Genomic DNA, 25,168 nt, shown 5'->3' on the forward strand with positions numbered 1-25,168 from the left:
CGGAGGGGTACTCAAAATGAGTTAATTAGTTAGGCTACTCAAAGTAGTGTTAATAAAAGCTGTAAAACAATATTGTAGCTGTGGAAGCAAGGAAGACTGAATACTTTTCAGTTCCATAAGCGCTGAAAGTATTATATAGGGGTGACCTGCAATAGTCGCTGATTCGACTACAGTTGACTATACCCCATAGTCGACTACGAACGTCTTAGTCGAATGTACCATTCTAACTGCATGGGGGTGCCCACCTACGCATGCAGTCTGTTTTTACAAACATTTGTGAGAGAATGGATCGCTCTCAGGAGCTCAGTGAATTCTAGCATGGAACTGTGATAGGATGCCAACTATACAACAAATGCAGTCATGAAATTTCCTCACTCCTAAATATTCCACAAACTGTCAGCTGTATTAGAAGTATAATGTATTAGAATAAAAAAATGACAATTTTGTCCGATTTGCTCATCTTCAAGACAGGCATAAAAATACACATTTTTAATGTGAATACTGGTTTGCTAACACAATACTGAAATAATATGGTGTTATTTGCTCACCTGGAAAAAAATCTTACAGAAAATCCACAGGAAAAAAAAAGAAGAGAGAAAAATGAACTCTGTGTGCAAATTGCAGGATTGTGCCATGACATAGGTGAGAGAAAATTTACTATATTTGTTTGATATGCATAAAGACTTTTGAGAGTACTGGATTAAACATACATAGAAATATTTATATATACACATGTGAGCAATTTTAGAGTATGTGTATATACAGGGTATTGTTGAGGGGGGGGGTGCACCTTTTTCCACCGACGCCTGGCATATGAGTCAGCCCTGGAAAACTCACCAGGGGGAAGAACAGGTTGGGAGCAGGGTACCCGCGGGTCCTTAAAAATCCTTAAAATGTCTTAAATTTAGTTTTACATATTCAAGGTCTAAAAATGTCTTAAAATGTCTGGAATTTTAGGAGGGGAGGCATTAAATAAGTGTTGGTCAGTTTTTCTGTTTTATTTTACCGATGGCTTGCTCATTAGGGATCTGGACCCATACGATTGTAAAGCTGCTTTGTGACAACGTGTGTTGTGAAAAGCGCTATATAAATAAATTTTACTTTGACTTTGACTATGTATATCCCACAATAATTATCATTTCCGCAACGGTCGTATACTCCGCATGGTAGATGGCAGTAGTACGTCACCTAAGAGGTGGAAACAGCAGACCAGCTTTAGCTGCCCAACAAGCTGCTTTTCTTATTTGAGGGCTGCAGCGGGAACAACAATACAAGGCTCCGATGCAGACATGGGTAAATGTCGGTTCAATAAAGTGGTTGGAGAATGAAAAATATTGCAGCTAGCTGAAACCTTCAAGTGATTCGTATGAGGCGTGATGTGAACTTGTCGAAAAACTTTCAAACGTGGTACAATGGGCTGTAAAGCGCTGGATTCTCATATGAAATCTGAAAATACAAGCGATATGATAGCACTCGTAATAGTAATATGCATATTGAGTCATTCGCTGCTAACTGCAGTTTAACTAAGTACCAAAAATTATTTGTCTACTGTGTAGCGCGACCAAACGTCCATATTTCCCGGGACGTATTTCACGTCCTGTCCCGGGTTTTTTTTTTTAAGTAAGGAAATGTCCTGGTTTTTAAATGACCTTCATTGGACCATTACAATTTAAATGTACAGGCACTACTAGGGCCCTGCACACGGCGCTGCATGTCCCGCAATCCCTGAGCCGCGTCAAGCTTGGTTTATACTTGAAGCGACCGGCGCGAGGTTCCGCGTGCCGACAATGACGTAATCATGGTGGCTCCGCCCCTGTGCAAGGTCCCCACGTGCTGTTGCTTCACGAGGTCGTGCACCTCTCGAATTTTGTAACTGTCATAATTCAGCCTTCAGTGGGGCAGCCCTGTTCTTAATCACAATGTAGACAGCATGACTGAGTATGCAACACGCCAACCCAGTCCAGTATGGTGCTGAACGGTGCAGAACAAGTTGAAATTGAAACTTGGATATTTTAGTTGTTTATAGGCTTTAAGGCTGTAAAGGCTGTTTTGCTGAGTTCTCTTAACAGTGCACTTTTATATTTATTTGATTATTTTAAATAATTTTTTTTTGGTCCCTAAGGTGGACTGTATTATTTATTTCAGTTCAGTAAAACGTTACCACAGCAGGGTTGCCAACTCTCATGCATTGAGCGTGAGACACACGCATTTGACTGTCTTCACATACTCTCACGCCAGACTTCCGATTTCTCACGCCGGAAAAAAAAAATCTAGCTCATTTACCTATGATCCATATCTACGTTCACCACCCCCCCCGCCCCCCCTCCGGTCATCAACTAACATTTGCCAATTACCATCCCAACACCGCCGCGCCCCCCCCCCCCCCCTCCCCCGCTCAACAACTTACGTTCGCCACCCATTCCAGGTTCAAATCTCACTCCAAGCGATCTTGAAAAGTTGGCAACCCTGCCACAGTAATAGTATTATTTTTTCTTGTGAGGGGTATTAAAAAGGTCTTAAAAGTCATTGAATTTGAGATTTAAAAATGTGCAGATACACTGAGAAAGGGGAAGAATATGATTTGGGCTGAGGGGCTACAAATCGAAAGGGTCTGAGGATGTGGTAGTGATTGGACGGTTGTTAAGAATTGCTTCAACTTCACAAAATAAGGTCTGAAGGCCTTTCGTCGTCTACTGTTTGTTGGTGTAAAAGAGAGTTCAAAACCCATCTCACTGACCTGATCAGTCTCTCCCAAAGTCCACCATGATGAGATGCCCCTTGTGGATTAAAGGTCCAGTTTATTCCCCTCATAAGCAGGTCATTTTGGATCTTTCCACTGTTAAAACTTGCCAAAGCCTTTTTCAGCTCCTTTTCAGCGCTAACTAAGTTTGTGCCGTTATCAGACCAAATATGTTGTACCTGACCTTGTCTGCACACAAATCTCCTTATGGCATGGATACAAGAGTCAGTGTCAAGGGAGCAGGCCATCTCAAGATGAACAGCTCTACAAGACAAACATGTAAAGAGCACACCGTATCTTTTTACCAAACCTCTTCCTCTCTTTGTTTCTACTGGGCCAAAATAGTCCATGCCAACATTAGTGAATGGTGGGAGATTAGGTTGTGTTCTTTCTTGTGGCAAATCTGCCATCTTTTGTTCACCTGTCTTGCCTTTCAGGCGCCTACAAATCACACATTGTGAAATGACTCTTCTTGCCATCTTATTAGCACCAATAGTCCAATACGTCTTTCGCAACTGGGCCAGGATGTAGTTTCTGCCACAGTGCCCGTACTTTTCATGAATATGGCGAATCAACAGACCAGAAGCGTGAAACTGTTTTGGAAGGATGATAGAGACTATGAAGTATCCTGACATGACTGCTCGATAGTCGTCCTCCTACCCTCAGCAACCCATCCTTCAGTACCGGATCCAACTTGTAAAGTGTACTCTTCTTGTGTATACTACAATCATTCTGTAACTTTTCAAATTCACTTGGAAATGCCTGCCTTTGTGTAAAGGATATAATTGTCCTCTCTGCCCTTTCAAGATCATTTAAGGATGTACACTGACCACCAAGTGTTGACCTGAAGGCTTGCAGCTGAGACGTCAGCGTCTGGTGAGAACGTTTATGGACATCAGCAAGTTGTTTCCTTTTTTCGGCCAATGTCAACAAACTGTCTCCAAATTGTTGATACCAGGTCACAGCTTTCACCATCCTGGTCCAATCTGAGAAAAAAGAAAGAAGCTGGCAGGTGGGATTTGAAACATCTTGAACTGCGACATTACACACAACATGGCAACCTTTTACCTCTGGGTCATCTGTAGAAAGAGAGTCAGGTTTAACTGTTTCACTTGGCCAAGTGTTCTGTGGCGCCCATAGGAATTGTGGGCCATAAATCCATCTCCTATTCTCCAAGAACTTTACTGCACTCAGACCCCTGCTGGCATCATCTGCTGGATTCTGAATACTAGGGACATATCTCCACTGTAGAATACTTGTGTTCTCTCTTATGACAAAAATTCTATTAGCAACAAAAGTGTGGAATCTTGCACTCTAATTGGCAGTGTATTTTAATATGGCCTGAATGTCTGTCCAAAACATGGAATCCTTTAAAAGAAGATGCAGTTCCAATTTAAGCATTTTATCCATTTTACCAGCAGCTGGCAATTCAAGTCTTGGTATTGTCATTTGTTTTAAAGGAGAACCTCTTGCCTTTCCCATCATGAAAGAAACATGTATTTGATTTTTGCTGTTGGTCATCCTAAGGTAGCTTACTGCTCTATACCCCACCTCGCTGGCATCAGCAAAATGGTGCAACTGAAATGTCAGTGGATGTCCAAAGCTGTTGGGTTTGATGCAACGGGGATCACTAAAATTCTTTTATTTGGGAAGATCTTGAACCCAATTACTCGACTGCCTAGACTGTGGTGTGGATATCGGCACATCCCATCCATAACCTTGCTTACAAAGCTGCTGCAGTAATTGTTTGACTGGCAGAGTAAGTGGTGCTAGAATACCAAGTGGGTCGTATACTGAGCTTACCATAGACAAGATGCCTCTCCTTATGTATGACTTTTCATTGACTTTAATATCAAACCTGAAATCATCATTTTCCACGTTCCATTGAAGACCCAGGGCATGATCAGTTGGCAATTGATCTTTGTCTAGATCCAAAGATCTAATGTCTTTTCCTCTATCCTCCTCCACTATAGTGGACAGCACATCCCTATTATTGGTCACCCACTTGGTGAGCTGAAATCCACCTTTGCTACACAGCTCAACCAAATCGGAGGTCAGCTGCACTGCTTCATGCACTGAGGGCAGAGATGTTAAACAGTCATCCACATAGAAATTCTTCATTATGGTATTAGTTACCTTTGCACCGATGTTGGCATTATCCTCAGCAATTCTTTGCAGACCAAAGCTGGCGCAGCTTGGAGAGGAAACAGCTCTGAACGGGTGTACTAGCATGCGGTGATCTAATGGATCCTGTTCCAAATTTCCATCAGGCCACCACAAAAAGTGTAAAAAGTCTATGTCTGACGTGGACACCCTTACTTGATGGAACATAGCCCTTATATCGGCCATAAGCGCATTGGGTTCCAATCTGAACCTGAGCAAGACTCCAACAAATGAATTGGTAAGATCAGGGCCTTGCAATAGCTCAGAATTCAGGGACACAACTTGACAACTTGCACCACAGTCAAACACCACTCTAAGTGTATTCTTCTTTGGGTGGTATACTCCATGATGCGAAATATACCAAGTTCTTCCATCAGTCCTTTCCAGCTCTTCCTGTGGGATCACCTCTGCATATCCTTTATAACCTCACTAAGGAATGCCGTATACTCCTTGCAAAATGATTCATTTCTCCTTAACTTTCTTTTCAGGCTCAGAAGACGTTGCATAGCCATAAAATGATTGTTGGGCATTTGTACATCATCCTTCCTAAAGGACAAGCTAATGGTATGATGATCATCTATTAAAGAGACTGACTCATTTGCGATTTTAAGGAACCTTTTGTCTTCAATTAACATTTCACACTTTTCCTCAGATGTTGTTTCATTGAAGTCATGATTGTATTGCTTAATCAGCAATGTTTCAAGATTTGATACAGAGATTCTATTAACAAAGGCAGACTGACAACCATTATTACCTCCTCTTAAGGGCCCATTGACTACCCATCCCAATAGGGTCCTCACAGCATAGGGTCCCTCACCCTGACTATTTATAATTTCCCAGGGTTCCATAACCTTTGGGGCATTGGTTCCTATGAGCAGCTCAACATTGCTATCTATCTCTGGTATATTGACCCTTTTTAAGTATGGCCATCTAATCAAGTCCTGCTTTGTGGGTATTTTGTCTGCAGTAACTGGCATCTCCTTCTGTGTAAACACATCAGGTAACTATGAAATTATTCAAATCCATGCCAGAAATCTCTAAACCAGAGACTACATATGTTGGTACTGACTTCTCCTGACTCATTGTTTGCAACAACATATTAGTTTTCCTGCCTTTAATATTCAATTGGGACATAAGGCGCTCTGTATAGAAAGTAGTTGAGCTGCCAGGATCAATAAAAGCATACACCGGAACTCTCTTTTCACCTTTACCTGCTTTAACTTTCACTGGCACTACTGAAGGTACCCAACATGCACCATTACCGGCCCCATTATGCCCATATACTTTGGGATACATCTCTACAGTATGGCTTGCTTCAGATGTCACTAACCTCTTGACGCATTGACTTTTGTCCATCTTGCTCAATATGGAGAACATATGGGATGCTGCTTAGAACACACTACACAAATACATTTTTGTCTACAATATCTGCTAATATGTCCTTGCTGTAAACAGCCAAAGCAAATCCCTTTCTCTTTTAAGAAGTCTATTTTGGCTCTGTGTTTCCTCTTCCTAAATGTACTACAATCCTACAATACTACAAAGAGGACAAGAAATTACAGACTGACTACCTCTGTGTTTTACAAACCGAGGTGTGAGCAAAAACTCTAGTCGCAAAACTGCTTCTATTAGACTTGGGCTTAACTTTAACTTTATCAAATGTATTTTCTCTAACTCTGGGAAGCCTATCCTGAATGTCCCCATATATTGGATCTGAAAGAATCCTCTCTTGCCTTTCCAAAAAAGCAACAAGGTCTGTAAATTGAGGTCTGCCCCTTTGTTTCTCCTGGAACTCACACACATAAGAATGCCACCTTTCTCTAAGCCTATATGGCAGTTTCATTACTAAGAGTTTCATATCTGAGGACAGATTAATTTTGTGAGAATACCTCATCTCTTCCAGTGCATTGCAGCAACTCCTCAAGAAATTCACAAAACCTTGTAGTGCTTTAGGATCTTCAGTTTTAACATCAGGCCATTCTAGCACCTTCCTCATATAAGCGGAACAGATTTTAAACTCATCACCAGTGTTCCTGTAATAGAGTTTTGGCCCTCTGATATCTTTGGTCTGGGTGCATGTAAAGACAACTTCTAACAAGATGGCCACTTGTGTACTGATTTAGGAAATACAGCCTATCTGCACTACTGTCTGTCTTGTGCTCAATCGCATGCTCAAAAGCACTAAGAAATGGGCCATACATTAACACGTCACCATTGAATGTTGGAATATCTCTTTGTGGAAGATTGGAAAGTTGTTGCTGCTTAACATTTACATTTACATTTATGGCATTTGGCAGACGCCCTTATCCAGAGCGACTTACATTTTTAGTGAGCAATTGAGGGTTAAGGCCTTGCTCAGGGGCACCTCAGTCATGGCCTCAGGTCTGGGAATCGAACCCACGATCCTCCGGTCACAAGACCAGTTCCCTAACCACTAGGCCATGACTGCCCCAGGTTAGGGTTAACAAGAAGAGATGTTATTTCATTTTGATATTGAAGAATGTTACTCAATCTTTCATGACTCAAACTGTCCTGTGAGGCAATTTCGGGTTGAACGTGAACGGATTCCCTTTCAAGTATGTTTGATGTCACAGGTAAACCTTCCTCTCTTCTATTGAGAGGACTGAATGCCTGAACTGAACTGGTCTTCTTATTCCCAGCACATTCCAATTTTCTGACTGCTTAGGGACAGACTGAAAATGGACACCATCCTTGGGGCGAACACTTGTGGTTTGCAGTGTTGTATAAAGTATTAGAGACCCATACTTGAGTAAAAGTACAAGTACTCTATCAAAAAATTGACTTGAGTAGAAGTTGAAGTGTTCTTTAAAAACTTTACTTAAGTAGAAGTACAGAAGTATTCAGCATTTTTTGTACTTAAGTATTGCAAGTAATTTATTCTAAAATGTATTACTCAAGTACTGAAAGTAAAAAGTACAAGTATTGTGTTTTGAATTAATTAAAGAAAACCGTCAAAGTTTGATTATCAATTGTTTTTATATATCACTTACAAATCAAAGATGTCAAAGACCACAAATAACAAGTGTTCTGTATGTACAAACAAATAGCAACTTAAAAAACTGGGCTTAACACTTCGTACACAAATGTATGTATTTTGGACATAAAATCCATCCGTCGGATTCTAAGGGTGAGCCTACTGCCCTGCGTTTACCCTCAATAAGTGCCCTTACCCTATAAAAACACTACACTATAAAAATGGGCACATGATTAGTCAGCATGAAAAGAGACACGGCTTACTGTTGCTAAAAACACAACCCAGCGTGACATTGCCTTTATTAAGTGAGTTAAGTGAATACTGCAGCACGTCGTGAGCATAATTAGGTTAGTTAGCTAAGCTGGTGTGTCTTCTGTGCTTTATACACTGCTCAAAAAAATAAAGGGAACACTTAAACAACACAATGTAACTCCAAGTCATCCACACTTGTTCAGATAGGAAGTGTTCAGATAGGAAGCAATACTGATTGTGAATCAATTTCAACTGCTCTTGTGCAAATGGAACAGACAACAGGTAGAAATTAGATATTTTCAACTGATTTCAAAAGATTTTTATTAATTGAGATCTAGGATGTGTTTTTTTGTGTTCCCTTTATTTTTTTGAGCAGTATATTTATAACTTAAATTGATGTGTTTCTTCAAGTTCGAAGGTGAATTTTTGAAGGCCAATATATCATCCTCTTTAGGGAGGCAGAGATGGCACTTCATCCTATAGGAATTTACTTTCACTCCAGCAAATGCAAACACTGTCACTAGGTAGGGCCAGGGTGGTGTCCTTCCTCACCCTCACCGCCTTGATCACTCAATGTTGAAGGTGTGGAAGGTGCCAATATATGTACATTAAAACACCAACAAGCTTATTATGCTGCTCTTCTGCTGTTACCAAACACGGTACCATCTCTTTTAATGAGATAAAAAGCAAATTATTTGGAATAATTTTGAGTATATGTGTATTTGTATAAATATGTCAATTAAGCTGAAGGTGCTGGAAAATACTGACAATGGACCTTCAAAGTGCCGTACAAGTGCACGAATTCCACCTTGTAACTTCGCACGCACAAAAATCGAGAGGTGCACGACCTCGCAACGCGACCGAGCCACCGCGATTGCGTCATTTTTGCTGCGCGGACCCTTGCGGCAGTCACGACGTGTCAAGTGAACCTAGATTACGAAGCTCAAGTGTTCAGTGAAGGCAGCAGCAGAGTAAACGAGACGCGACCGGAGCATGCGCAGTTTTCTCATAAGACAGCCTGATTGCTTGACACGGTGACGGCACCAGCTAACATGTTTATAATTGTAACGAGTAACTATACAGCACGTAAAAAATGTATCGGAGTAAAAGTATTAAACTGATGGAAAATATGTAGTGAAGTAAAAGTGGAAGTAGGAGAAAAAAATTATATTCCAGTAAAGTACAGATACAACATTTTAGTACTTAAGTACAGTAGTGAAGTAGTTCTACTTAGTTACTATACAACTCTGGTGGTTTGTGCCATAGAAAGGGCATTATGGACTTTGCTTAATGACAAGAATTCACTCTACTCACTTTTCATTGACATCTCAGCAAAATATGCATTCATTGCATCTGCAACACCTGATTGCCGTTCGGCTGTTGAGACCACCATTGTTCCTGGTTGCTGATGCTCTAATTGCAGCTTGACTGTTGGACTGGTCGACACAGCTGACTGTTGTTCTTCGGCAGACAGAAGAATGCCAAGTTTAGATGATGATGCTGCCAGCTGTGTTTTTAGCTCCAAGGTTTCACGTTTTTGTTTCAATAACTGTAGTTCTTTATGTAGTGTTTCCTCCTTTTCCTCCAGGTTATGCTTCTTTCAATGCTGCCACTCTGATCATAATGGCAGCTCTTTCTGCTTCAGCACAAATTTTGGCAGACGCAACCCTTGATCTAGACCCAGTACCAGAAACTTGAGACACACTGTCTTTGGGGTCAACCTCCACTTCTTGGGGTTCAACAGCTCTTGATGCCCAGGATAACCACTCAGACACAAAAGAAAGGAAAACATTAATGTCTGCCATTTTTGGTTCAAACCATTTGCATTCCTCTTCTTTCGCTTCATTCTCTGTCAGCAACTCAAGATAAGCCTTATGTATATCTTTAAAATCATTCAACAATTGTGTATACTTCAGACGATTTTGCTTGACTCCTTGAACACGTCACATCTTCCATAAGTTCCAACATTATATTTTTTCTTCTAGTCAAATGTTCAAGTTTTCCTTTTTGGGCCTGTTTTAACTGGTTTACCTGTTCTTGCTCCTCTCCTTTTGAATCTGTGTTTAAGGGACTAGCCCTGATATCTTCTTCCTCTCTTATGCTCATAGGATCAGCAATGCTCATTTCTTTATGTTAACTGTTTATCATGAGGTCATCCTTCCAGTGCATACAGTAATCCACTCCTATAGCAGACTCTTTACAATTTGAACGACACCACAAATCCAGTACAAAACCTCATTTCATAATATCAAAGCACTGCTTTCCAGAGGCATCATGAGGTCATCCAGCCAGTAATCCACTCCTATAGCAGACTCTTTACAATTTGAATGACGTCTCAAATCCATTCCAGTACAAAACCTCAGTTCATGATATCAAAGCACTGCTTTCCAGAGGCACAAAGGGAAGTACATACCATGCTTTCAAAGAACCAGGCCAGGTTGTGCCCATGGATTCCCATCCAGCTCATCTTTGCTTACTTGCTGGACAAAATCATCATCTTGATAGGGGCAGATTGGCTTGTTTGGAAGTAGTCTTTGACTTCTTGTAGTAGTCATTTCTAACTGAAATGACCACTATGGTGGCTTGGGCAAAAATGTCTGACTCTAGAGATCCCACAAAGTCCAAGGTCCACAGAAGGTTGTTGTCCCAATGAAACAAACTATTTATTGTGAGTAAACAAACAAAATGTTTCAGAAACCTTAAACACAAGTTCAAATAAGGATTGCAAAGATAAACCAAAGATTAACAGAAACAAAAAAAAAGGGTGCCAGGTCTGTGGCCTCCTAGACTTGAGGAAGTGAGGTCAAAGACTGCATCTTCCTGCTCTGGCCACGCCCACCCAGGTAGCAGCACCTGCCTTTATGGCCCAGCCAGTGCAGCCACTAGATGGAGTAAACTCAAGCAAAAAAAATATATGATAAAAACACAAACAGTAAATGACCATCCTAGCTCCTACATGCTCTTCCTAGAAAGTTATCTTTGACCCTCAGCTACAACTCACTGAACACATCAAAAAGCTTATTCAGTCATGCTTTTTTCAGCTTAGGAACATTGCAAAAATCAAACATATTCTATCATTTCAGGACTTGGAGAGAATCATACATACATTTGTGTCTTCGCGCATAGACTATTGCAATGCCCTGTACACCTGCCTTAGCCAAGGATCTTTGGCAAAGCTTCAGATGGTGCAGAACGCAGCTGCATGGCTTTTAACCAAAACAAGACATAGGGAACACATCGCTCCAGTGTTGGCCTCCCTGCACTGGTTGCCAGTGAAGTGGAGAGTGGATTTTAAGGTACTTGTTTTAACTTAGGCTTTACATGGTGAGACGCCAGAGTATATTTGTGAGTTATTAGTTCCCCATTCCACTTCAAGGTCACTGAGATCTATGGACAAAGGGCTTCTGATGGTGCCGAGAACAAAACTCAAGCAAAAGGGTGACCGTGCATTTGCCATGTATGCACCTAAACTCTGGAATAGTCTTCTTGTAAACATCAGATTTGCAGATTCCATATCATCTTTTAAAAAACTGTAGAAAACCCATTTTTATTCTCAGGCCTTTGAAACAGTCCACAATTAACTTTGAGTGTGGGGGTTTTGCTTAGTTTTACTTAATTTTGTTACTTACTTATTTAATTCCTTATATGTTTTTATATGTTATGTATTTTATGTACGATTTTCATGTTTTTATTGATTGTCGTCTGCTTTATTTTTTCCATTTATTTTTAGAGTTGTAAAGCACTTTGGAGTAAATTTACATTTACACTAACGGACACTCATCATTGTGTGTGGACTCCAGTCTAATTACTGCTTAAAAATGTGTTGAATTGGATCAGTCTGAAAGAATCCCATAGACTATTCACGTCCATGTATAGAATGAAGTATATCAGATGTGTCACGGTGACAGCTCCGGACCCTTCCTTGTGGGCGTGTCGTTATGTCGTCTGTGTGCAGTTATGTCCATGTTTGTAGTTCCGTGGGTGTGGGTCGTTTGTGAGCGTGTTCGTAGTCTCACCTGTGCCTTGTCTCGTGATCTCCTTCACCCGTTACAAGATGTTTATATGCATGGATTTTTTTTATATTCAAAACAAATTTTTATTACTTCACTTAACATTTAATATGTTTTATCCAGACTGATAGTATATTTCTAATTCAAGGTCATGGTCCATTGTCTCATTTATTTGAGATATTTGTGAAGGAAAAGGGTCAAAACTGGACGGTACTGTATTACCACTTCTATCAAATGTCCCAATTACTTAAAAAAGTGTTCATCATAATATTTTAATATGAACTTAGATTTTCATTTATTGGATTAAAAATGTATTTCAAAACTATTCCACAGTTGTTCATCACATTCATAAAAATACACTGAACCAGTAACAGATTATTTATGTTTAATTAATAGGTTTAACTAAAAATATTTTGTATAATATAATATAATTGTAAAATCCTCATAAAAACAATACCTATTTTCCCACTGGGACAGCATGAGCAACAAGGAATCAAAATGTTTCAATACATGAAAAATGAAAAACATGTTGCTAAAGCAATGGAAGAATATGAAATTGAATACGTGGATATCAAGTTCATCATGGAGCTCATTTGTGGCTTGACATTCTCTGAGGTATGCATTCCTATGACACTGCTATTCCAGGCATAGTCTTATAGGAAAATATATTAACTGCATTTAAGACAACTTAAAATAAGTAAAAACAAGTGATTACATTGTCCTAGAACACCAGGTCTTTATGTTGAAATGTAAGTCAAAATTTTAAAGGCATAATGTTTACCTGATGTCCTGGTGAAAGTAGAGTTTGGTTGGCAAAATTGAAAGGAATGTACTTTTTAATTTGTTCATTGTTAAATTGGTAATGGGGTTCAGACCTTCCTTAGCTGATACTGATTATACTTCCACACTTCAGAGCACTACTAACATGTTGGCATGACATGGGGATAATGCTAGTAATGTAACTGTTTTGAAAAAGTGTATTTCCTTCCAGTACAAGATTGAGAACACAAATTATACTCATAAATAATAAATTTTATTGGAACATTAATTTCCAAACCTTTGTTGTCTCATTGGGTTAACGGGTAAAGCAAAGGATCAAGGAATTTGAAAACTTCATAAAAGACAAATGCAATGAGGCTAAATATAAATTCACATCTGAAAATATTGAAAAAATTGAGAAGCTCATCAGTGCAGATTCTGAGGTATGTACTCGTATGATTCTGCTTTATACAACACCATGTAGAATTTTATAAGGAAATAAATTAGGTGTATTTAAGATTACTATTTTGTCATGCTTACCCTTCTTAGCCTAGCCTCTGTCTCCTTGGTCCTATCTGCTGTATTTTGGTTTCAGTTTTCCTGCCCCCTTTATCTAGTTTTCAGTCATTGTTTACCTGCGTTTTGGTTTATACTTCCTCCATTTCGTTCTCCATGTCCTGTGTTCTCTGCCACTTCATTATGGATAAGAGCATCTGCTAAATGCCGTAAATGTTATTGTTCTCACCTGTGTTATTTATTCATTGTTATAATGTTTTTTTAATTCCGTCTTTTCACTTTCCTGTTATTGACAAACGTAACAAACAAACGTGGGACAAAGTCTGAACAAGACTCAGACTAACATCATTTCTAGGGGTGGGAATCGTTTACTATCTCACGATTCGATTACGATTTTGGGGGCCACAATTCAATTCAAAATCGATTTTCGATTCAAAACGATTTTCGATTCAAAAAACAATTTGATTTATAAAAATTTCTGCTTAAGTCTATAAAATCTGCATGATCTACTACAGTCTGCTTTGCAAGACAGAATGACAAACACAGAAAACAAAGTCTTTCACATTTAATTAACAAAAATAATGTGCTTTGGTAAAATAAAATGCTTTTTGTTGTTACCAAAATTCTTGAGCTTCATTTTACAAGCTGTCAGGGCTGGCTCGGATGCTGTTCCCCCAGCCGTGGCTAGGGGCACCAGAGTCAGTCCCAGACTATAGGTGGCGTAACCATACGTTCTCAGCCAGTCTCTGATTTCTCTGTGGTTGCTTCTCGTTTGAAGGTGTCTCACCACCTCTCTGTTATGCTTTCTCTTTACTTATTCGAGTATCTATCTCCTACGTCGCTTCCTGACCCATCTCAAGTTTTCCCAATCCTGCATTTCTTCCTATCCGTTTTGCCTTTATTTTTGTGAAGGGTTTTATTTTGCTGCGGCGTTTTTTGCCAATTACTTCTTCTGGTGTCCTTGGTTTCGTTTTCGCATTGCATTTATCCGCGCTGTTTTTTAGTTACTGTTATTTTGTTTCTTTCTCCTCTCTCACTAACTGTTAGTTTTCCCGCGTTGTATTTTGCGCGTTGTTTTTTGTTTCTATTTGCTCCATGCCCTCACGTTTTGGTTTCTATTTGCTTGCGCGTTGAGTCTTCCGTGTTGTTTTGTTTGTTCGTTCTGGGTCGCTGTGCGCGTTTCCCTCTCGCTAATACATAAGACGAGTGTCAAATATATTGCTTTTGCGAGCCGGCACTCGTGTCCACCCATCTCTATATTATTTCACGCTGTGTGTATGTTCCCGTGCTCACCGCGTTACACACGCCTTGCACACGAGCTACATTGTGTCAAGTTCGGTCTTCCCTGGCATTCGTAAATACCAAAATGAATCCATATTTTTGCCTTAAATGAAGACGGAACAGGTTGAATATCTCTTTCCTCCATCTGTCTTGAAACCTTTCCGCACACGAGTGTGTCCCAGAACCTGCTGCGTAAAGTCTCGCGTAATTTTGTAATTACATAACGCGACTTAGAATCGATTTTGGGACATTTAAAATCGATTCTGAATCGTAGTAAATGAGAATCAATTTTTGATATATGAATCAATTTTTTGGCACACCTCTAATCATTTCTATGGCTTATATGGCTCCGTGACATACCAGCTATGCAAGATGTATCATTACTAGGGGGTGACAAGATCTCGTGTCACGAGATCTGGCGAGATGTAACTCAGCGATCTTTCTCGTCGCGTAACAAATCTGTCTCGCGGGATTTGTTATCCAGCAAGCTGCCAGAATGACATCGGAAAATACAGGTATTACTATTGAAGATGCACCCGCCACTTTCAAATCGTTTGTTTGGCAGCATTTTGGGTACCCGGTGGAAATGATAAATGGCAAGAGAGTGACTGATAAGACACGGACCATATGCAAACATTGTATGAAAATAAAGGTCTGGTTAATGACGGACCAGAGCGTGGTTTATTTATAGAGCACTTTAAAACAACCATAGCTGACACAAAGTGCTGTACAATGCATAAAGACGGAAATCACACCAATATAATAAAAATAAGTAAAATAATTTATATATATCTATTATAGAAAAGGAAATTATAAAATTATAAAACAAACAAATAAGTACAATAGATAAATAGATATTGGATAGAATTAAAAAATTAGATAAATATTATAGCTATTTCTTGTTTATTCTTCATTGTGTTTTTCTATTCATCATATCATTTGGTAGGCTTCATATTGGCAAACTTACCCTGGACCATTGTAATGAGCGAGAACAAGGAGGACACAAATGCTGCCAGATCAGATTTATTGGGAGGAGCAGGAGTAACCTACTGTCTCCTAACCAGATCAACTCAAATCGCTCTTGAACGGCGAGGCATTATATTTACATACACACAGAGTTTCCTGACAACTAGACACTGCAAATGCAACAACAAAACCCCTTAGGTCAGAGGTCACCAACAGGTGGACCGCGGTCCGGATCCGGACCCGAACGCAGTCCTGTCCGGACCCAATCTCATTCCTGATTAACTGGATACGGACCCAAATGCCATCCCATCCGGACCCAGAATAAATTGTTAAAAATATTTCTTAATTTTGACGGGAGAATTAATTTTAAACCGGAGCATTTATTTCAGCGCTATTGAAAAAAACACTCCATCATGAGTGTTACGTTACGCCCAAAGAGGTGGGGTCGGGATCTGTACCGTGACAGAGCTCCTCACCAAGGGCACTACCCGTCCCGGGGTGCCAACAGGACCGAACGCCCCGATCCCACACCGAGGGCTGGATCCAGAGCCCTCAGCCCTGTGTCTGGGAGGTGACCGCTCTCTGTGGAGAGTGTGCCACGAACAGCTTAGAACACCCTCCCTGGGAAGACCGGGGAAAACACGTTAGACACACATAACGGCACGTTTACAAACACACACACTGGAACATGAAATACAAGCGGCACAAAAGGGAAAAGGAGATTCGGAAAACACCCGGGGACAGACACAAACACAGGTACTGACAGACATGGTAACACGTTTCTCATGGCCAGGAGAGCTGCCAAGGGAGAAAACGCTCCCTGGCCTGCAGGCACTGCAGTGGGAGGTACTCTCTCCGCCTTCGGTGCGGATCACCCGCATGCGGCGGACGCTCCGGCAGCCCTCTCAGTGGGCGTGCGACCAGTCGCCGGGGAAGCCGTTGGAGGACGCGATGCAGGGTACGCCTGCCGCCTTTCCGTCTCCTCCCTCTGAACTCCCCCTAGGGGACCCCCAATTCCCCTGGGAGGTCGCTCCACTAGCCGTGTCCTCTGTACGGGTTCCTCCAGCTCCATCTCCTCTTCCTCGGAGCTGCCCGAACTCCCCCTCATCGGCTCTTCCGATGTGTCGCACCGGGAGCAGTTCATCGGGCTGCTCTCGGGGTAGGAAAGAGGCATGCCTTCTCTCCCATGCCTCTTCTCCCTCACGGTCTCTCCGGAGTGGTCAGTAGGCGTTGGACTCTCCCTCTCGGAATGGACCACACCCTCAGAGAGTTCGGACTGAGGAGGGCTTACGTCGTTCTCCTCCTCCTCTTCACTGTAGTACACGGGGGGCGGAACACTCGGATGGAGGAGGGCTGCTGTAGTCTTCCTCCTCACCGCTGTACTCAGTAGGAGCTGAGTAAACTGACGGCGGAGGGCTGACCTCCTCCTCTCCCTCTCCGTATTAGACTGTAGGAGCAGAATACACAGATGAAGGGGGACTCACGTCCTCCCCGTAGCACTCCGTGGGGGCAGAGTACACCGACGGGGAGTAGCCGGTTCCACCTTCTGTCTCTTCCTATCCCAAGTCCTCACTTCCAAACTCCTCCTCGGGAGGGGTCACACCCACCATCCCCGCATACACCACCAACGGGTCCTCTAGGGGGTGTGGAGATGGCGTAGTGGTAAACCCCTGTCTGCCAGCTGCCACAGGAGAGGAGTCCCTAGTCGGGGAGCCAAATCCCGATCGCCAAGCTCGCTGGGCAGCCTGGCAGTAATGCTCCGCTTTCAACTCCTCCTTTACTTCCCATGCGTACCTCAGCAGGGCCGCACACACTGGGTCCTGCATCAGCTCCTCCTCTGTCGCTGGAGCATCGTGGCGTCGCACAGGGGAAGAGGGGTGGTGGTGTCGACTCGCCCTCTTCCCCTTCTTGGCACGGGCTGAACGTCCTGGCATCTGTACTATTTCGGCTCGTCTTTCTGTAACGACGTGTGCGGGCGGAAGGACGAGGCACGAAATCCAGCTCGCACTTAAACGTCACTTTATTGAGTGAACAAAATAGCGCAGACCGCACACATATAACAAACACAAACTCGTGACACTCAGACAAAGACGAGCACAGGACACTGCGCGAACTCGCATTAAATAGACAAACCACATAAACCCCACGTGACGACGAGATGAGCCACAGGTGAGACTAATAATCACACTCGGACACAACCACACCTACGAAGATACACAGATGTAGACAACTAGACGCAGATGACATAAACACACGCCCAAAGAGGTGGGGTCGGGAGCTGTACCGTGACAGTTAAACTTAATTGTAACGTTGCGGGAGCAACGGAGCGAGGAGACGGACACAATTGCAGAGATGAGCGAGATTTAATACGGGGAATACCAAAAGCAGAGTCGTAGTGGCAGGCAGGGGTCATAACGGGAAGGCAGTCCATACAAGAAATGACAACAGACATACTCGGACAGATAAACCAAACACGACGGGGAAACACGGAACAGGCAGGTACTCTGGTAGCGGAAACAATACTCACGAAGAACAGGTATACAAAGCACAAGGCACAAAGTAGACAAAATCACGGATCACACGACTGGGGAATGACGGGACTTTATACATAGAAACTAACTAGGGACAGGTGATGGCACTGACACTGGGCGTGGTAACAAACAAGGAAACACGAAGACAAACGAGCAGGGCGGGACAAACAGGCAGGAAACACGGACATGAGGGAACCCAGAGTGACAGCTACGAGAGGGGGCGTTGCCCTACGTGACATTAATTAAGTTAAATATTTATAATATACTCATAATGATTCGAAATAATTCACTTTTTATCCACATTATTTAATGATTGTTTATTTTCAAAACGCCCAATCTTAACGTCCTCACGTTCTCTCCTGTTTCTATGTTGTATCTTGTTGTGAAACAAATAATTACAATTTCAAGCATTTTCAAGTACTTTAGCCTACATTCCAGCATTTTTCAAACCTGAAACACAAAGCAACATTAAAATTGGTATGGTAAATTTTCCTTTCCCTGTTTTTGAGGGCTGTTTCTTTTACTACCACATATCGTTTCGGACAACACTGCAAAGAATGTGACGCGGCAAGTATAAATGCCTCCGCCATTTGCAGAGGTTTGCACGAGGTGTGCGAAGTTGCACGTTACAGTCACTCGCGAAAGTATAAACCCGCAAAGTAGAAATGGTATATTTATTTAAGTATTTATACACTATATTAAGGCTTTATAAACCCTCCCCACACCTTTACATAAACCTTTCACCATTCACTTAATAACCATTCCCACACTGTTCTGTGCATATGTGCTTGTCCAGCGAGCAGTCGTGTTGTATACAATCATGTAGGTGAGTAGCGTCTCAGGCAAGCGATGCTGGTTCTCGTTTCCGAGAGTAAATATGCACTATTTACTGTAATTTGTACTATATTATTATTTATAACATTCCTTGTTAATTGTTAGAATTAATACTTATATTTTTATACATTTTGGGATTTTTTCATGTAAAAAATCATAAAATATATTTTTTTTCCACCGATCGAATTCCGCAGACAACCGGCGAAAAAGTGAAGACCGCAAATAATTTTCCTCATTAATATCTTATAAAAACCCGTGAAAGAGTGAATTCACAAAAGCTGAAAAAGGTTATGCTTGATGACCAGCTTTCATTCACTCATCACGTGGCCAATGTTGCACGGTCTTGCCACTATGTGCTCTATAATATCAGACAGATCAGACCATTTCTAACCATTTTTGCCACTCAACTTCTGGTACAAGCTGTGGTAATCTCACGCCTTGACTATTGCAATGCTGTACTAACAGGCCTGCCAGCTTGCACCATAAAACCACTACAGGTGGTCCAGATTTCAGCAGCTCGTCTGGTTTTTAACTAACCAAAACGGGCACGTCACACCACTGCTCATTGAGCTCCACTGGCTACCGGTTATTGCTCGTATCAAACACAAAGCCTGCACGAATGCCTTTAAGGTGATGACAGAGCAGGCTCCCTCCTATCTGCACTCGCTTTTAAAGCCTTACGTTCAGGCCCGACCGTTGAGCTCCTCCACTGAACGTCGCCTTGCTTTACCTAACATTCATGGGAAGCAATCCAGACTGTTCTCCTCTATAGTTCCCGGATGGTGGAATAAGCTGCCTTTGACCATCAGAGCAGGGCAGTCTCTCGCTGGCTTTAAGAAACACTTAAAAACTGAGCTCTTTAAAGAGCACCTGCTCTAGCGACCCTAAATACTCCACTGCACTGTCATCTATTTAATGCCAAGTCTGAATTTTAACTATTGTAACTATTCTTTTGTATTATTGTAAGTCGCTTTGGATAAAAGCGTCAGCTAAATAAAAAAAAAAAAAATTAACTGCTGAGCTCAACTACTGAAATGAAAAAGCAACAAATCAGCAGAGGAAGTTATTCGATTCAGTTCGTTCACTCAAATTATTCGTTCATTTGAATGAATCGTTCGTGAACGACACAACACTAGTGTGCATCAAGTTTTCTGTCGTGGCATCAATAAAGCCAATTAGAAGACAAGATGGACCTGCCTACGACCTCTTCTCTCCACACCACGCCACAATACAATTGACCGGACTAACGCAAAACAGACCTGGCGAATATAACAAACCTTACTAAAGAACGATCAGGGAACAATAACGAGAAGACTCAATAAAGAGCACAAAAAACCAAATATACGATGATCAATGAAACGACTAGGAACAGATCTAATAGATAATACAAAAAGCTGAACATACAACGATCAAGGAGAAGACTAATAGCAGATCTGATAACAAACACAGGGAACAGAACATACAAACACTCGCACCAGTAAATTAACAAAACTGACTTACATTGAAGGACTGGGCATATGGGAATATAAACCAAACACATCAAGGAGTTAAACATAAACAGCTGATCAGGACTAATAATGGGCAGCGGGATCAAGGGGCGTGACAGGGGAACGCTACGGAGACTCAACTAAAAACAAAACTAAAGGAAACATGAAGACCTCACATAGGTTGAGGCGGAGTAGACGTTACAACCATTTAAACCACTCTGGTTATGCATTTCCCCCTAATCAATCTCGCTGTTCTCAGCACATGCGTCCATCACGTAATCGCTCAACGTCACATGTTAAAATGCACAAGATGGTGGAAACTCTTACAGTACGTCAGGTGACAACACTGTCCTAGAAGACCAGCTCTTTCTGTTCCAATACATTTGAACCTGTTAAAAGGCATAATGTTAATCTGTTCTGGTTGATCAGAGTTTCTCCGTGCTCTTCAAGTTATTTGTGTTGATCTTCTGTTTATGAATTATTGTTGTGTCTTGGTCATGTGCTCCTTTTCAAAACTCCCCTTCCCTGCAACTCTAGCAACTTCTCAGTCTTTTGCGTATTGGTAATTGTTATTTATAATCATTGTGTATACCAGTCAATCTGTTTGTTACTTATTTCAGTCTCAGTTGTAAGTATTCCTGTCGTGTTTCACACTGTGTTATGTTTGGTCTAAGTTTCGTTCGTCTTTGTAGATTTAGTTTGCTTAGCTTTCAGTAAAGTGTTCATTCTTGTGTATGGTTTGATCAGTGTAAATTGTCAGTATGCATCAATGTCATCATGTTCATTATTTATTATGGGGAAATCCCACAGTCCTATTTGTAAGAGTCTTGAAAGTAAACATGTCCCTCTGAAGCATGTGTCTGCCTTTTGGTCCGTTGTTACATGACGAAACTCTACTGCTACTGTTTTTTTTGAGAAAATAATTTGGCTGAAGTACTTATTCTCTCAGGGTTGCCAACTCTCACACATTGAGCGTGAGACACACGCATTTGACTGTCTTCACACGCCACACATCCGATTTCTCACGCCGAAAAAAGAAAAAAAGTTTATTTACCTCTGATCTACATCTATGATTCAATGAGTTACTAGTTCGCTCTGGCGCCAACCACTGGCGATCGATTGATCGCGATATAATACTTAATTTGTGTCCATTTTACACCCCGCCTGGTAACAATTAACGTTCGCCACCGCTTCCAGGTTCAAATCTTACTCCAAGTAACCTTGAAAAGTTGGCAACCCTGTTCTCTATATTTCCAATTGATGTCATAATGGGATTCAGAACATTCTCAGTCTTTACCTGATATTGATCATACCTCCACACCAGTGCATTACTGACATGGCATTACATGAGGATAATTGTAGTAATGTAACTATTCTGAAAAACAGTCTATTTCCTTCCTGTTCAAGATTGCAAACATGGACACAAATGACATTAATAAATAATAAATTTTCTTGAAAATTTCACCTCCAAATCTTTGTTTTTTATTGGGTTATGATGTAAAGCGAAGAATCGAAGAATTTAAAAACTTGAGAAGAGACAAAGTCCATGAGACTGAACATAAATTTACATCTGAGGATATTGAATCCATCAAGAAGCTGATCAGTGAAAAGGCAGATTCTGAGGTATGTACTCATACGAAATTATGCTTTATACCAGACTATAGTTTTATGATAGTACATGAGATGCATGTATTTTTGTTCTGGGTTTTGATCTCCATGTCTTTTGTATTTGCTTTTCAGTTTTCATTTCTCCCTTATTTAGTTCTCTGCCCTTCGTAATTCTTCACACCTGTGTCTTGTCTAGTCATTATTATTGTTGTATTTAAATCCCATGTTTTTAGTTTCCTGTCACTGTAATTCCAGCACAGTTGCTTGTTTGTACTATACTGTGTTTTTAATGTTTTCTGTCATGTCATTTGGTACTCTTCATATTGGCAAACTAACTAATCTCACCTCCAAACATGTTTTCCAATTGGGATAGCATGTAAAGGAAAGGATAAAAGATTTTGACAACTTCATAACAGACAAATGCATTCTGGTTAAATATAAATTGACATCTAAGGATATTGATTTCATCAAGAAGCTGATCAGTGAAAAGGCAGATTCTGAGGTATGTACTCGTATGACACTGCTTTTTACAACACTATGTAGAATTTTATAAGGAAATAAATTAGCTATATTTAAGATGACTTTATTTTCTCATGCTTACTCTTCTTAGCCTAGCCTCTGTCTCCTTGGTCCTATCTGCTGTATTTTGGTTTCAGTTTTCCTGCCCCCTTTTTTAGTTTTCAGTCATTGTTATTATCAGCATTGTATTGTTTTAGCCTCTGCACTTAGTAATTCATCATTGTTTAGCAGTGTTGCGAATAGCGCCGTTAAAAATAACGGCGTTAGGTAACAGCGTCATTTTGTCAGTAACGGGATAATATAATCAATTACTTTTCCTGTCGTTACAACACCGTTTACGTTACTGGTCATTAAAAGCGGTGCTTACTATATATTGATATACTAACAGTAATGCGAGCGGACCGCTGCCCAGGCTAGTGAGGAGTAACAGATCTCGATAGGTCACAGTTCTCGGTGAAACAGCTGTTTAACTTAGCCAATCGCTTACTGACTTATTAAGGCAGCGTTATGGTAGCCTATCAGAGCCAGTGTTTTTACACACGTGCCGAAGCACACCAGTGACAAACGACACAAACAGAGAAGAGGCAGAAATGGCGAGTCAGGAGCAAGCCGAAGAAAAGTTAGCATTTTCAAGGTGGCGATATAAACATTATTTAAGGAAATACAAGTTCCTGAATGTCTACCAGACTGGGTATTTGATTTATTTAATTAGGAATAGAGGTTTTATTGTTAAGGTTACTTCTGTTGGGAACAAACCAGGGGTGAGTTTCCCAAAGCGTTCTTAGCGCTTTGTACATAAGAACGAAGTACTTAGCGCTAAGAACGTTTTGGGAAACTCATCCCAGTTGTCTCAGGTTGAGAGAATAAAATTTAATTTGATAGACATAAATGCACTTTATATAGTGTAACTTTTTTTTTAACAAAGATTTTGGATTTTAAAGGATGTTATCCTGCACTGGTCTGTGGATGTGCAATAAATATCAAAAGTTAAACACCTTTCTGATCTACTCATTTCAACTGACTGTGAAAACTACTTTTTCAAAAAATTCCTTATTCATTGGCATATAACATTTTTTTTTACTGTAACGCAAATAGTTACTTTCCCTGGTAACGAGTTACTTTTATTATAGAGTAATTCAATTACTAACTCAGTTACTTTTTTGAACAAGTAGTGAGTAACTATAATTACTTTTTTAAAGTAACGTTCCCAACACTGTTGTTTAGTAACAGAAAATCAAGGTTCAAAGTAATATTCTTTGTTCTTTAATTGCTAATCAATTAAGCTCATTGCTAAGCAAATGACTGAAGTACTTATTCTCTGAATTTTCGAGAAGGGTAATGCTGCAGGCCGGAGCCCCGGTGGGCGTGGGTAAAGGGCGGAGCATGTGTCAATCATTTTCGAATGCAGCCAATCAGATACTAGACTTTCGTTGTCAATCAATTTTTATTAAGCCAATTATCAGCCAGAGTTAGCTGTCGATCATTTTTTACTGCAGCCAATCATCTTACCAGATCTGCCAAATGAAGGCGGAAACTGCACGGAGAAGCTCTTTAAACAGAAGTATATGCGGCTCTTACACAAAAGTAGCTGAATAAAAACATTAGAAGAGCCATGACTTTAGACATTTTTAAATCAAAGTTTAAAATACTTCTCACTTGTTATTCTGGAACGACAGTTTAATGTTTTTTTCCCTTTATTGCACGTATTGCATCATTTACATCATATATATATATATATATGGTGAGTGTAAATTGTTAGCGGAGGGGAGGTGTAAATGGACACAAATTAAGTATTATATCGCGATCGATCGCCAAGTATAAACGCCTCCGCCGAGCAGAGCGTTGAGTAGCGATTTCGATTGGAGGACCGTGCTCTATTTTGTATTATTAATTTTTTTGCTGATGCTGGTCCAGCGTGTCGCGTGCCACTGATTATGCCTCGGCGTGCCAACGGTGGCCCGCGTGCCATAGGTTACCGACCCCGATCGCCACATGATGTAAATTATGCAATACGTGCAATAAAGGGAAAAAAACATTAAACTGTCATTCCAGAATAACAAGTGAGAAGTATTTTAAACTTTGATATAAAAATGTCTAAAGTCATGGCTCTTCTAATGTTTTTATTCAGCTACTTTTGTGCAAGAATGGCATATACTTCTGTTTAAAGAGCTTCTCCGTGCAGTTTCCGCCTTCATTTGGCAGATCTGTTAAGATGATTGGCTGCAGTAAAAAATGATTGACAGCTAACTCTGGCTGATAATTGGCTTAATAAAAATTGATTGACAACGAAAGTCTAGTATCTGATTGGCTGCATTCGAAAATGATTGACACATGCTCCGCCCTTTACCCACGCCCACCGTGGCTCCGGGCTGCAGCATTACATATATGGAATTTTCCCCATAATGTCATAATGGGATTCAGGACATTCTCAGTCTTTACCTGATACTGATCATACCTCCACACCACTGCATTACTGACATGGCATTGCATGAGGATAATTGTAGCAA

At 40.9% G+C, this 25,168-nt stretch overlaps 1 protein-coding gene and 1 pseudogene across 4 annotated transcripts in view; one reads left to right on the plus strand and one right to left on the minus strand.

Moving 5' to 3' along the window:
- The window catches only part of LOC143510065 (deoxynucleoside triphosphate triphosphohydrolase SAMHD1-like), a 46,250-nt gene that overhangs the window by 14,152 nt on the left and 6,930 nt on the right, over positions 1 to 25,168 (plus strand). For 3 of the 4 annotated variants that reach the window (XM_076999062.1, XM_076999063.1, XM_076999064.1), the window contains 6 exons: positions 568 to 642; positions 12,309 to 12,370; positions 12,638 to 12,775; positions 13,249 to 13,362; positions 22,038 to 22,157; positions 22,516 to 22,644. In XM_076999062.1, the coding sequence (XP_076855177.1) occupies positions 568 to 642; positions 12,309 to 12,370; positions 12,638 to 12,775; positions 13,249 to 13,362; positions 22,038 to 22,157; positions 22,516 to 22,644 (638 nt within the window). The remainder of the gene's footprint in view (positions 1 to 567; positions 643 to 12,308; positions 12,371 to 12,637; positions 12,776 to 13,248; positions 13,363 to 22,037; positions 22,158 to 22,515; positions 22,645 to 25,168) is intronic. The other variant, XM_076999065.1, reaches the window with a different exon arrangement.
- On the minus strand, positions 2,990 to 4,861 carry LOC143509572 (uncharacterized; annotated as a pseudogene).

Source organism: Brachyhypopomus gauderio, chromosome 3 (genome assembly GCF_052324685.1).
Source record: "Brachyhypopomus gauderio isolate BG-103 chromosome 3, BGAUD_0.2, whole genome shotgun sequence".
In the NCBI taxonomy this organism is placed as follows: Eukaryota; Metazoa; Chordata; class Actinopteri; order Gymnotiformes; family Hypopomidae; genus Brachyhypopomus; species Brachyhypopomus gauderio.